We start from the raw sequence: 15,453 nt of genomic DNA on the forward strand, positions 1-15,453 counted from the left end.
GACTGAAAGCCTGGATATTAGCTATTAGTCTCCATGACTAAAAAAAATCACAGCAACTAATTGGCATGCTGTAAAAAAACAAGCAGTTAGTCGTGTTCTAATTGCGACTAATTGCACCTTGTGTCTTCGCCCTTATACCCTCTTTTGTTACACCTGTGTCTGGCTGTTGAAGTAAGATTTGTATGTGTGTTAAGTGCAGGAGGGTGACTGGCAGCTGATCTAAGCCTGTGGGTGAGCGGCTCAAAGCCCAAATGCAAATGAGGATATAAACAATAAGCTGCTTTACTGTTATATGTACAAATGCAGCTCCATCAGCACTCAGCCCAGCCCCGCTCCATTCCTTTACTTTCTCTTCACACTTATCAGCTTTCACCCGTCTCTGTCACTCACACATTTCTGCATCACTAACGCAGACCAGGGAGCCAGAGATTCTGGAGGGTGGGATGCTGCTTAAATAATTAGCCATAACTTAGTAACAAATTTTTAAATGCTATAAACTGTCAAAATGTTTGTCTAATCTTTATATTTTCAATATTATAAAAACATTTTCCCCTTTAAGATTTCATACATGTATATTTTTTCATGTTGCTTCCACTAAGCTTTGTTATCTGACACATCTACAGTCTCTATGGCTTGTTTAACCAGCAGTGCTATGAATGTAATCCATCCTTTTAGCTAGAGCAGTGCTGTCCAACTTCTGTTGTACCGAGGGCCGGAATTTTTCCGACCTACATGGTGGAGGGCCGATAATGGAAGCCAGTTTTGACCACTCCCCTTTTTGAAACAGCACCCACTTGAAACCACACCCATGTTATCACATGGCCATACCCATATTAATGGTTGTAGTACAGCAAAAACCTGCCATACCTGTGTGTGCCATACTCTGCCTTCCCTACCCTGCCTGTGTGTGCCATACTCTGCCTTCCCTACCCTGCCTGTGTGCCATACTTGGCTGGTTTGTGCCATACTTGGCCTGTGTGTGCCATACTCTGCCTTCCCTACCCTGCCTGTGTTCCATACTCTGCCTTCCCTACCCTGCCTGTGTGCCATACTTGGCTGGTTTGTGCCATACTTGGCCTGTGTGTGCCATACTCTGCCTGCCCTACCCTGCCTGTGTGTGCCATACTCTGCCTTCCCTACCCTGCCTGTGTGTGCCATACTCTGCCTTCCCTACCCTGCCTGTGTGCCATACTTGGCTGGTTTGTGCCATACTTGGCCTGTGTGTGCCATACTCTGCCTTCCCTACCCTGCCTGTGTGTGCCATACTCTGCCTTCCCTACCCTGCCTGTGTGTGCCATACTCTGCCTTCCCTACCTTGCCTGCGTGGGCTATACTTTCACTGTGTTTGCCATTCTTGGTTGGTTTGTGCCATACTCTGCCTGTGTTTTTAATTGCAGTACCACCTCAGTATATTTTCTTTTTGTAGTGTGCAGGGATTATTTGTGGGTTTCTACTGCTCCTGAGGTGTGAACATGGGAACAATGGGGGTGATTACAGCCTGAGCCTGAGGTGTGAACACTGCAGGGGGTGAACAATGCAGAGATTAAAAGGTGTGAACAGTACAGGGGATTACATATTTAAACAATACAGCCTGATTACAGCCTGAATCTGAGGTGAGAAACATGCAGGGGGCCAGTTAATCACAGTACTGATACCATTTAAAGCTTACACAAGAGTAAGCCATCAAAGCAGCCAGACAGGTGGGGGGCCACACAGAGGGGGGTCGCGGGCCGCATGCGGCCCGCGGGCCGCCAGTTGGACAGCACTGAGCTAGAGGATTGTTGATGCTGAGAGGAAGTGATGAGCCACACCACCCTGCCATTTCCCATAAGTTACAATTGCATGTTCCATAGATTAAAAGTCCCAGGAAAAATACTGCCTTACCCTCTGCAGACCTATTCATGTAATCAGTCTGCCATTTCTGGAAGGATTATGAAGGGACACCCTATCTCTTGTGCTTATTTATTAAAAAAAGATCCACATGGGTTGATCACTAGTAAAGGTCTTTTCGGGCATATGCCTAACTTGCACACAACATACTAACTTATCTTGCTGGCCAAGTAATTACTGTAGACTGTACCCTCTTTCTGCTTCATTATGGGGTGTATTCCATAAATGATATGGATTTATGCATTTTTTTTGCCCCAGAAGTATTGTTTTATTTTGGTCCCTATGTACAACAGTATTCACCCACGTACAGCAGTATTTGCCCATGTGGAGCAGTGTTCACCTTTGGCAGTATTGGCCCATACACAGCAATATTCACCCATGGATCGTATTTGCCCATGCGGCGCAGTATTCACCCCTGTGCAGTGTATTAGCCCATGCGCAGCAGTATTTGCTAATGTGCAGAAGTATTTCCTGTAAGCAGAATGTAAGTATCATTCTTACGTTCAAATTAGTTGAAATTCAATTGCTATAATTCCCCTGCAAGGTGGCTGTTGATACAACAGAAGTTGAGAAGGATTATGGGCTGCTATTCTTTCTTGGAATGCAAGAAGAGACATGTACATGTTGGAGAAAGTATGTATTGTGTATTTCTATTGTATGAGCTTAGTAGAGGCATGTAGCTTAGGGCAAGAACTCCCGAGATCAGGGGCGAGGTGGCTTGGCCCACCCCCTCTCATGTGCTTTGGTTGGGGGGGAAGTGCGATGGGTACAGGTATGTTTGATAATAAGCGAATTTGCACTTTGGGCAACAAAGTGCCAGAGAACATCTTTCTCTTGCCCTACAGTAGAACTACAGATGGTGGCATTTTCATGAGATTCATATTGGTTGGTTGCAATTCCCATTCAGATCAAGCAAAAGGCATTTTGGGGAAAGCAATTTCCCTTGGACACCAAAGCACCTATTGGTAAATGTACTTGGTATTGAAAGCAGTATTTATCCTTTCCTATTATTTGCCCTGGTGGCTCTGACTTTTAAAACAATGTAGCAGAAGCCAACTCATTAACAGACCGGTCTACTTTCCAATACGAATGTATTAACATTTTTAGTGCTTTAAAAGTTATTTGTAAATGTAATTGCTATTGAAAGCAGTATTTGCTTAACTCCTGCTTATGACTTTTTATACAATGTTGCAAAACCAAAGCCATGCGTAGTCCTTTTCACTGTTAATTGCCTTTGTTGCTGGTGGAAAGGCATTTCAGAGCAATTAGTTACCCGCAGTAGCAAAGATCTATCGCAGGCAACTAAATTGCTCGGTGGGAAATTAGCCTTAAGGTCCCCATACACGGGCCAATAGTAGCTGCCAATATTTGTCCCTTAGACCGATTCGGCAGCTACTTGGCCCGTGTATGGGCACTACCGACAGGCCTGCCCGACCGATATCTGGCCTAAAATCGGGCAGATATCAATCGGGCAGGTTAGAAAATCTAGTCGGATCGGGGACCGCACCGGCTCGTTATGACCCGACATTATAATTTGATTTACCCTGGGTTCTCCCGATATCGCCCACCTGTAGATGGGGGATATCAGGATAAGATCCGCTCACTTGGTGACACTGACAAGTGAGCTGACCTTATGCTGTATGGGGACCTTTATGATGGCCACAAATGGGCCAATTTAGCAGCTGAGTTGGTCTGGAAGTATAATCGGCTTGATCGTCTGATATGTGGCCAAAATCAGGATATCAGTAACCCCTTTAATAATTTATATTTGCTGTATGTGCAACTCGCACAGCACAAGAACTTATGCTCACTACTCAACTACTCAAGATGGACTCTGTGGAGCTGATTTTTCTGCTTTCACAAACTACATTCGCCTCCTGGTGGGAATCTCCACACACTGACCCGCTTTTATACGCCACATTGTCACATGATCTTATTAACGCCGAGATTTTAAGTTCGTCGCGGAAGCAATTTGGAACCAGAGGCTTCTCCCAAGTCACGTGTCCCATTGAGAAACAGAAAGATTGAGCTGGCAGAGCGCTGTGCCCAGTGGGTACCCCCGCTGTATGGCCCAGCCCAGCCTGGCACAGAGAGATGAATGAATGCGGAGCCGGCCAGAGACCAGCCCTCAGTCCCACTCAGTCACCCCTCTGCCTCTACAGCGTGTGCTGTTCCTGCAGCTTTAAATAGTGGGCTGACTTTTCCAAGTGTGGGAGGGGAGGGGTGAGGAGGAGTGCGGTTCTTTTCTGAAACTGTGGAAGAAAGAAAAGAGAGACAAGGGGAAGAGAGAGGGAATAGAGTCCGGATCCTGTGCCTCTGTCTAGGCGAGCGCCGCTCCTTTCTTTGTCGCCCCCGACTGAATGCAAGATCCTCTCCCCCAGCTGGATGTACCCAGGGCCGGACCGCCCCAAGAGAAGTCCCAGGCTCTGATCTGCCCTTTGTTTGCTGCTGGAGAGCAGGGATCCAGCCAGAGCCATGCCCAGGAGAAGCATCGTGCAAGTCAGTGTGCAGGACGTGCAAAAGCGGCGCAGTCCCAACAAGCATTATGTGAGTAAGCCTTTGCCTTATAACTGCAGCCGAGGTCTCTGTCCGACCCAGTGCCATGCTGCAATACGCCCATACTGTGCAGGGGCAGCCTTCTAATGTTGGGAAGTGACCAACTGCACGGAAGTATTTCAGGGTAGCTATAAGCACAAATCAGTGGCAGGATCTGCTGTTACTCTCTAGTAAGTTAGAATTTTTGGAAAATTGCTCTACCCATAGCATTGCACTATAGATAGAGGGTGGGAAGTACAGCCTGGAGGGAGATGGTTCAGGCATGAGGAGCAGATACTGTCCAGCCCTTCTCTGGGAGGCATTGTCAGGAGCACAATGGAGCTGCATATTACAATTATTATTAACACATATTCCACAGCACTAAAGGACAGAAGAGTGTGTCTATTAAACATACAATAACTGATCAATATGGCAGGTCAAGGGAAATACAACAATTTCATCTATAGGTTCCCGAAATCTGGCCAGTGAGCAAAGTGCCCATGGGAATTTTCATTCAAGGAAAAGGTTGCCCTCTACATTCTTTTCTCTGATATACTACTGTGATAGACTTAATAGGCACTTTGTTTAGAATCTGAGACAAGGGCTAAAGGTGCCCAACCTTTATTCCAAGCGCTACTGTTGTACTGTCATTTTTAGTGTCCCCCATAGAGCAGACCATCCTTTGGGATGGAGTCCAGCAATGGCCAATGTAGATATAAAATTCCATGGGGGCTGATCAGCAATTATAATCCAGAGCCACAAACTGTGAGCACTAAATCGCAACTGACTTTCAATTTTTATCCGTGTCTACAGAAACTGCTCAATATTTATTTAACCCAAAAACATATACGCAAAGAAGATACATAAACTGAAATAATGTCTGATGAGTGTGACATGCAAATAGGTTACTGCGTGAGTCCTGTTAAATATGTCACAGCATTTATAATACCTAATTGGAATAAGGATCTGTGGTTTAAACTGGGCAGAAATTTGACATGGAATAGAAGACTTGAATTTAGGACTGGCTGAGTCTGCCAGTGTGCGAGAAAGTAATCAGCCTAATTACAGACTGGGTCTGGCTCTCCTTGGCAGTTCCTATTCCCAAATGAGCTGACAGTAGAGATTTGCCTGTGTTGCAATGTACTCTGTAAAGGCAAAGCAAAAATGTAAAAATAATGTAAAACCTTGGTAGTATTGGTGGGTCAGGAATGCACTGGAAAGTGCCGGCACGCTCTCACCTACAGAGTGGGATGTTGGGCTTGTCTTTGTCAGAAAAGGATGGCTAAAAGCTCCAGATTGTGTATTGATTTGTATGTATGCATTAGTCTGATAGAAAGTATATCCAGCTGTAAGGCTTCCATTTAGGATCATTACAAGTCATTTGGTGCTTTCAGAGTACTTAATCCATCCACTGTGCTATGTTATTGTGCAAGTCCCACTGAGCACTGTATAAAGGAGCCCATCAGTATATCAGCCATGTTCCAAAGGCCCTGCACTATTCATCTGTTTTTACATCTCAGTTTAAAGGGGAACTCCACCCAAACACAATTTAAGCATTTTTAAAAGTAAACATAATTGTAAGCAACTTTGCACTATACATCAATTAAAAAATATGCAGCTTTTCACTACTTTGATGTAATAATATGTGTTGAAAAGTTACCTAAGCCCCGCCCCCTGTTCTCCTGCTGATCTGGCTGACTGCTTTGAGACTGTAAAAAATGTAATCATAGTTGACTGTCCTCAGCCTGCCTCCAGTCTGCATCCTCCAAATCCCACAATTCCCTGCACACGTGATGTCAATAAGAAAAGTAACATCACAGTGCAATGCATTGCGGGTTATGTAGTTCCAGTATGCTTGCCTGTAAGCTTTGGAGAACTTGTTACCATTTGTAACATCAGTGTTTTTGTCCATCCTCCTTGCCAGGATTTCAAATGATATAGAAAAAGAAGAATATTGGCATAAAAATTGGTATTTATTCATATTTTTTAAAGGAACAGATTACAGTGAAGTATAGGAAGAGTTCTTCCTACAGATTATAGGTATAGTTCACCATATAAACTTTTATGTTCATGCAAGATATTTAGGAGCAATAGCTCTGATTAAAGAACAGGGGGGCTGAATTGTACATGTGCAGTTGCCAGTAGCAACCAGTTAATTCTTAGCTCTAATTTTCCAATTTGTAGTAAACTGTTCAAAATGTAATGGTGATTGGTTGCTGCTGGCAACTGCACTCATGCAATTTAGTACCTATGTTTGTGAATTAGCCTCGGTGAGAGAAACAGTAACACAGATATATTCATCTTAGATTCAATAACCTATGCAAAAGTAATACGATTTGAGGTATATTAAATGCTTTTTAGCTGACTGAGGACCTGTTTTCTGTAACATATCTTTTTTGCAGTAACTTACAAGAAGTGACAGGTCATTCTTCAAAAACAATATCATACATCTCAAGAATATTGTTCCATTTCTACTTTTAAAGAAAACTGTATTGTTGGCTTCCTGTCTTGGAACTTCTCTCATGCTTTTGTCATGCTGGAGGAGTCGCCAGTTGAATAACAGGAGCAGGTGACTCCAACCCTTGAGTATGTGAACTTGATGTGCCCTATTGTGATTTCTACGCTAACCAGTGTATAGGGTGGTCATGTAAAGTCCTTGATAGCCACACACACAAACAGAATTTTTGGAATGACTCATTGTTGCCCTGTTTAATTTGTATTTTAATTAAGTATAGGGGTGATTATTCAAAGTTGTGCTAAATAATTGGCATTCAGATTCCGAAGTTTGTCTCCTTTTAACTTTATACACATGATTTATTTTAACGCTATGGCTGTTTAATGACTTTGATATATGACATTTTTGAGAACAACTCAATGGCCATTTAAAAATGGGTTCTGGTATATGGAGAAGACTTTCTCATTCCTCTTAAAGCTTAGTCTAGAGGGTGGTGCTTGAAAATGGCATAGTATTAGGAGCAACTTGAGAAACTATAGCAAGTTCTTATAGAATATAGATGATCCAGAAAATAAAAAATCTCCCCAAAAGAGGAAAACACATGTCCCTGCTGACAAGGTGCATCAGCGGGTTACATTTTTAGTTTGAACAGATTAACTGTGCACAGAAATGTCTGTCAAAGGTTAACTGCTGAATGCCCTGGTCATAAACCTAAATGCTCTTTACGACCAAACATGGTCATATGTGGCCAGCTTTAAGCAGGTAATAGAATGGCTGAAATTGCCTCAGGCACTCCTGACCGAGTCTGTGGCTTATTAACCTGTGTATGCAGCCACACAATGCCCTCTATGAATGATATCTAAGGGCTCTGGCACACGGGGAGATTAGTCGCCCGCAACAAATCTCCCTTGTCACGGGCGACTAATCTCCCCGAACTACCATCCCACCCGTGAAAATGTAAGTCGCCGGTGGGATGGCACACGCTACGCAGGCGATTTCGGCAAATCGCCAAAGTTGCCTCGCGAGGCGACTAATCTCCCCGTGTGCCAGAGCCCTAATAGGAGTAGTGCAGATGATGATCAGGCTGTCTGAATGCTGGCCACTCCATCTGGTTATATATAATCAACTTGTATTTATAAAATGCCAACATATTCAGAAGCACTGTACAATAGAAGGGTGTATACATCAAACACTTAAGTTACATAGAGAATTACAACAAATAGAAGCGTTAAAGAGGTCCTTGCCCAATAGATTCCACAGAGGTCCCCCTTGCTGTCCAAATTGGGCAAAGCTCTGCTCATCTGGCAGCCAGATAAACTGAACCAATTTTCCAGTGTATGGCCAGCTTTCATTAAAAAAGAGATAATGAACTCTGTGTAAACAAACCAGTCTCTTCCTATAATTCTGGACGTGTCACAAGTTTTTACATATGGTTTCAACATATAGGGGTTTTACTAATAATTTACTAATAATTTGTTTAACTTCCTTCTCCTTATCCTAGAATTTCTCTGAAGAGAAGTGGGGTTAAAGCATACAATAAAAACAGCTACCATTTGTCACGTCTGCATTGTTTTGTGCAAGATATAAAAACAAGAAATGTTTTCTTGATTAAAGGTGGCTATGCATAGGCCAATAATAGCCACTGACTCCAGGCCAAGTTAGCATCTTATTGGCCTCTGTATAGCACCCTTCAGAGGGCCTGCCTGACTGATATGTGACTGGAAATTGGGCATATATATCTGTCAGGTTAGAATATCCTGTATGGGAAAGACCATGTCAGCTGCAGTATGAGTTGTTAGGCTTTGTGCCTCACCATATGGCCCTTTAGGTGTATGGCCAGCTCAATACAGTAGGCATAATGTATGTCCAGAACAAGCTGTTACATACAAGTGTCTATGTGCCTCTTTCTATATTGGCTTGTATGTTGATAATAAATTGCTATTTTTTAGACCTTTTCTTGGATGTAGGCCTCGACTAAGGGTTGTTCTGTGGTTGTTTATGTTTTGGAAATGGTAGGACCATAAAAAGTTAAAGAGAACTAAGTGGCCCACATCTTCCTAGACAGTGCTGTATATATGGATTTGTATTAGATTGCCTTTGCCTACGCTGACATTTCTGAAGAATCATGTTGCCCTTAAAGTAAAGTTAAGACTAACCGACAAATACTTCATTCTTTACTAAATCCAATAAGGTGCTTCTATGTGACCCAGGGTAGCCAAGACCTGACCACACATGCTCGGAATCTTCTCCCACACTGTATGCATTCCATAGCAATGGTTTGTTCCTGTCTGCAAGGCAAGGTCTCCAGTGCAGAGCTGTAATTATGATGTGAGAGCTAGACAGCTTAGAGGCCATTCATTTCACCTTATCTTGACTTCCACACAAAGGAACAGCTAAAGAAAGAGATGTATGTTCTGTTAAATCAAAGTAGCCGTTGCATATACAATAAGTGCCCATTTGTAAAACACTTGTTACTCTTGTAGACAGAAAATCAGCAGCTAGGCAAAACCTGAACGTGCCCCATGATCAGGTTAACCCTTGTCTGACTGTGAAGACTGCATTTTTTTTAATGTTTGAAGTATGAATGGTGTTTTTATACAGACTGGGTGGCCTAATGGTATAAAATACTGTACATCTGTGTGTCAGCATATCCCACTCATCCCTTTCATCTTGCTTCTGGTTTCCCACTGCTGTTTTTTTTTTTTTGCCATCCACAATTTCTCTATTTTCCAATGAACTCTGGGATACTGCTTTCTTTCTTAGCCCTTCCATAATATATAAGTAATAAGGTTGAGATTTGACTGGAATGCCTATTTTCTCTCTTAGATACTACTGGAAGCCCAGACTGAAGCTCAGTTAGTATAAGATTTAGGCTTAATGTGTTTTTGCTCTTAGTTGTCCAATACACCAAAGCCATGTTACAAGCTAATAGGTCCAATGTTGGAGGGGCTTGAGCTACAAAATCCTGAAAACTGTTGGTATAGATTATGCATGTAAATATTAGAACTTCTATATGAGGATGGTTGATGTACAGATTTTTTAAATTTGACTTGAGTCGTCTGAGTGTATTTGTTCTCTTTGTTTGAGGTTACCACTTTTACTTCTGCAATAAGCATTTCACTGGGCCCCTCCTCTTTTCTTTAAGCCCTAGAACATGACCTCTTTCACTTTTGCACCAGTGTATTAACTAAGCACTCCCAGGCAGAGTATGGCGCAAACAGGCAGTATTCTGCCTGCCCTACCCAGCCTCTGTGTGTGTCATACACTGCTTGCCCTGTGCTGCCTGTGTGTGTGCTACACTCTGCCTGTCCTATGCTGCCTGTGTGTGCCATAATCTGCCTGTGTGTGCTACACTCTGCCTTCCCTTTGCCGCCTGTGTGTGCTACACTCTGCCTGTCCTATGCTACCTGTGTGTGCCATAATCTGCCTGCCCAATGCTGCCTGTGTGCTATACTCTGCCTGCCCTATGCTGCCTGTGTGTGCTACACTCTGCCTGCCCTTTGCTGCCTGTGTGTGCTACACTCTGCCTGTCCTATGCTACCTGTGTGTGCCATAATCTGCCTGCCCTATGCTGCCTGTGTGTACCATACCCTGCCTGCCCTATGCTGCCTGTGGGAAGTGAACCTGGCAGGGGTTTGTTCTGCGAGTTTGTTAGCCTTTGAAATTAGTCATTATATGGTTCCTAAGGTGTGTAATTATGTGCTGGGTTGCTGTGTTATCCACAGGGGAGGAGGAGGCATATGGATTTAAGGTCAATATGACATAATATAATCCTTATATTAATGTGGGTATGGTCTTAAAAGCTCTTATGATAACATGGGTGTGGTTTAAAGTGGGTGCAGTTTAAAAAAGGGGCACAAGTTGGAGAGCACTGCTATAGATGGTTGAAGCTTTGGTGCTCTCTCTAAAACTGACCAGACAGCTGGGCTCTTGAGTATACCACCTAAACATCTGGGCATGTATGGCACCTTGAGAGGTTAGGATGGTTGACAGAACAGGCTGAAGTTATTTTTCCAAATGAATAAGTAAATAAATATATAAATAAATAAGTAGATGTTTGTTAAAAAGGAATTGGGCTGCCGCTGCTTCTTGGTCCTGTATATTAGGCCAAGGGATTTAAATGATGGAAGTTCATAAAACAGCTAAAAAGACACGTATAATGGCCACAAACCTGATTTCCCAGATATAGAGTTTATTTACTAGCTCTGGAACATATCCAAGTCCATTAGACTAAGACTTAAAGGGAGTCATTTCTCGTGAATCAATGCAGTGCTTGCTTCCAATATCTCAGCTATAAAAGAAGTAATCCTTTCCATGTCTATATAAATGACTCTGTAATAACGTGTAACTATATACAAACCAAGTGGTTTTTGCTTAATATAACAAATATGAGGATATGGTACACCTATTTGCTGCTGGATACTGAATTTATATTTTCATACATCGGTTTAGCCTCCTTTGTGTGAGACTGTGTAACTGTATGAAATGTAAGCAAGTTGTTAATGTAATACTAATGCAGTTCATAAGCAGAGATGTTTTTTTTGCTATAAAGAAATCATCTTGCTCTCAAGAGGAAAACACCTCTATCCAGAATGATATTATGATCCACATCCCAATCTAATTCCAGCTTTGCTCTTCCGCCTGTATCTACCAGCAGTTGGATGATAGGAGAGGTTCCATATCCTACTGGATATTGTTATGAATGTAATAAAAAGAGAGTTTGATTCACTAAAAACTGTGCACGTGAATGTTAAGACTTCTGTCCTCATTTTTTATTCAGAATTGCTCATCATTCCATTTACATGCCTTTGTTCACATTTGGGTAGAAAATGATTATTTGAACTAGCATATTTTACTGCCAAGAGGTTGGACCCTCAATGCAGCCAACCTAACACCACGTATATCAAATTAGCCTAGCAGTTTTCTTATATATTCTCCATGTGCTTTAGAAGCTTGCCAGATTAAAGAGGCAGGTCACCTTCCAAAATTAATTTTTTCAGTTTCGTTCTTTACAAATACTACACCAGAATAGCAACTTAAAAAAAAAAAATTCATTCTGAACTTCCAGAAATACATTTCTTTTACACAGACATCTGCGAGATCTCTCTCTGCTCAGTTGGACTGGTTCTACGCCCCCTTAGGCTCACAGTGTAATAAAACCCCTCCCTTACTTTGTTCCATTGTGAAGTGATAGATTGTGGGACATGAAGTCTTTCTGCTTTCCACAGTTGGTGGTGCACTGGTTCTCTGAAAAACAGAGGCACTTCAGGTCTCAGAATCTATCACTTCACTGTAGAACAAGATAAAGGAGGGGTCACATTACACTGTGAGCCTAAGGGGGATGTAGAACTAGTTCAGACAGACTATCATGGTTTCGTCGGTGCACCTTTCAAAGTTTCCTCTCAAGGCAACTTCCGCGATCTTGTTGAAATCGCGGCGCCGCATATTCCATCCCACTGGCGATTTAAATTTCTCCGGTGGGATGGCAATTCGGGGAGATTAGTTGCCCGCGAAAAGGGAGATTTGTCGCGGGCGACTAATCTCCCCGTGTGCCAGAGCCCTTAAGTCTAAGCAGATTTTCTGTTTATCTTTGGTATACTTATCTCCTAGGCAATGCAAAGCCTAAACTAATTAATGATGAAAAGAAAGCTAAACATATGTGAGTTTATAATTACTGCAGAAATCACAAGTAATTGCATATTCTGTTCATATTGAGGTACAGTAGCCACAAGGATATCCCTTCAGAAAGTGGCAAAAGAGATTTAACCTTCAGCAAGGATAATAATATGGTATTTCCTATATCTGATGTATTGGCATATGCATAATGTAACATGGATGGAAAGTGCAGCACAAGGAATATTTACAACACAAAGAATTTCTTTCAATACAAGCAAAATCTTGTTCTAGATAGAAATCAGTCCCTGGAATGTTCTTCCTTGAGGCAGCATCGCTTCTAATTTGGGTAGTTTGTGGTTTAGTGGCAAGGGTTGCATCAAAGGAAGTTTTTCAACTTTTTTTAGATTGTTATTCTGTGGCAAGGGTTTTTTTTAAAGCATCAGCAGAAAACTAAGCTGGCTATTATATGTATTGTTCAGTCACTTAATTGAGTTAGTATTTCCAATGATATGGAAGCGATTGTAGTTCCTTTATTTAACAGAGCTGTTGCATACAGGGTATTTTACCTGCTGCAGGGTTCCTGCCTGTCACCAGTTCCACTGGAAATGCTCAGCTTTTGGCAGACACTGGTGATGAACATTCCTGATCAGTGCCAGTCTGTCCCAAGTGCTTTTAGTTCTTTGCTGTGGGAAGCCATCACGGGCAAGTAGGCCTATGCTTTGCAAGTTGCCCTGTGTGCTACAGCCCTATGGAGTAATTCATTATGGGTGCCACCATGGTAAGGTTACCATCAGTCCCCGTTTCAAGGGAACTGACCCACTTTCGAGTTCCCTGTCCCCTTGGAAGATTAACCCACAAGGTATCCTCGTTTGTGAAAGCTGTCTCTGGCTGTCCCATTGGCGACAGGGCCACCCCCCAGCCAATTATTGCTATTCCAGTGATGGAAGGAAGGAGTTATCTTCTGTCACCTGACCCCCTTCCCTTTTCTCACATCCTTTAGACTTCCCTCACCAGCTTTTCTTTTGCCGCAGAATGGAATATCTATAAAATTATTTTGGAGCTTCTCCAGGGACAAATATTGAGATTAAAATGTGTGGCTGTGATTTTGAGTGGGCAAAGGGGCGTGGCCAACAGTGGGTGTGGCACCGCAGGCCCATTTCACTTTGGAAATCCAGTCCTTACAGCATGACCGCTATTTTACATTGTGTGTGTACATCCTGCATAGGGAATTAAAGGATAGTGTAAGTGTAAGGACCACCAGAACAGTTCCAAAGCCAGGCGTATTGACTTAGCAGTAAGGTCTGTCTTGTGTTGTGTCCCTTAGCCAGTGTTTCTGTGCCACTAATGTTTGAACCCATCTTGCTCCACAAAAAGAACTTAACTTGCCATGATTTAACAGTCGAGTCTGTTGGGGAGTTACAGGTTGATCGGGGGTGTATGTTGGTCTGCTGCTGCTCAAGGCTGAGTACCTCCTGTGCTTTCCTTCATTGCACCAATCGGGGAGAGAAGTGGTTGAATTTGCTTATAGAAAAAGCTAAATTTCCTGTAAAAAAACAAACAAACAAAAAAACAAAACTGCTCTTTGAAATAGAGATAATAGCAAATTGTTTAAAGGAGGCTTCCTATAGAAGGCGTTCCACTATGTATAGTTCCAACTACATGAACTGTTTTGGGGAGGCTAAGCATCTGTTGGTGCTATTATGTTTATTGGTGCTAAAACAGTCTCCCATTATATGAATGCGGATATATACTGAATTAATCACCTATGCCCCATGATTTGATCTTTCTATTAAGTAACTGTTTATGGGGGGGAAAACTGAAATCAAAGTCTTTTTTTAATAAATTGTTAAGGGCTGCCCAACTGGAGGATTATGGGCTGAATGTATCAATTTAAGACATTTCTATGGCACTACGCCTGCGAAGGGCCGCTATAAGGTACCAGCAGGCACTGGGAAAAACTTGATTGGTGGACCCCAACTCTAAGAAATTTGTGATAGGATAACCCTCAAGCACATGAAATTCAATATAGTAAGGCAGGCAGTTAAGAAATGGGCTGTGCTTACTGAAGTAGACATGATCCTCAAGTGTGCTGCCCTGGACCAACAGCCCTGGGAGCAAAAAAATGACAAAATAGTGCTGTCACAAGAAAAAAGGAAAAGAAATAAACATACTGTAGAGCTCTTCTAGTTGATTAAAATGAGGAGCCTGCCATCTCAGAAGATGCCAAAAGTTATCTCAGATGAAAGTTGTGCTAATGGGCCTATCCTGGTGGGTCCTAGGCTATTGCCCCCTTTTGCCCATTTATTAAAACGGCCCTGAGCCTTCCCATGGACATCTTAGACTTCCATTTATGACTTAATTGTTTCAATATGATTTGCCCAGTGTACATAGTAAATATCAGATAACCGGCACTTGAAAAACTTGTAAAGCTTTGAAACAGGGTATAAGCTTTTCTGTAACTGGAAACGTTTCTCTGTATTACAGATGTATTTGGCAGACTGGGGACCAGTTGTTCAGTTATTACCCATTATCCAGTTTTGAAGAGTAACATCTAGAACTGTTTGCTTGCACAAAGGGGAAACAGTGTTTTCATTTCTGCAGTTCTTCCCTAGAGGGCATTGGTGATGTTAAACTCATGCTTCAACTTCAGCTCATTTACACATGGAGGCACAAGTGCAGTGTGCTAGTTTTGGGCCCAAAATTGAGAGGGCATTGACTCTATTTAGAGAGGTACTTGCTGCTTTGCCGTTTGTGGCGGAGAGCCACGTAGCCTGCTCAGTCTGCTCTGAAGAAGTGCACCCATTTATGGAAGCTAGCGGTGGACTACTGGCAGTCTGAACCTGCTGAGAGTTCCAGGGTTTCTTTAGGAGAGAGCAAACACCTCCGCAGTGCTACCATGCAACTGCTTAATTGACCGTGTTAATAAACCAGTTGTTTTGCAGCATAGCATTGTAATG

At 42.6% G+C, this 15,453-nt stretch overlaps 1 protein-coding gene across 1 annotated transcript in view; it reads left to right on the forward strand.

Moving 5' to 3' along the window:
- The first annotated feature begins 4,152 nt into the window (after positions 1-4,152).
- Positions 4,153-15,453, forward strand: part of sh3pxd2b (SH3 and PX domains 2B) — a 95,169-nt gene continuing 83,868 nt past the window's right edge. Inside the window, 1 exon segment of the mRNA NM_001016567.2 lies at positions 4,153-4,437. Within this exon segment, the coding sequence (NP_001016567.2) occupies positions 4,366-4,437 (72 nt within the window). The 5' untranslated portion in view covers positions 4,153-4,365.

This window comes from Xenopus tropicalis, chromosome 3 (genome assembly GCF_000004195.4).
Source record: "Xenopus tropicalis strain Nigerian chromosome 3, UCB_Xtro_10.0, whole genome shotgun sequence".
Classification (NCBI taxonomy): Eukaryota; Metazoa; Chordata; class Amphibia; order Anura; family Pipidae; genus Xenopus; species Xenopus tropicalis.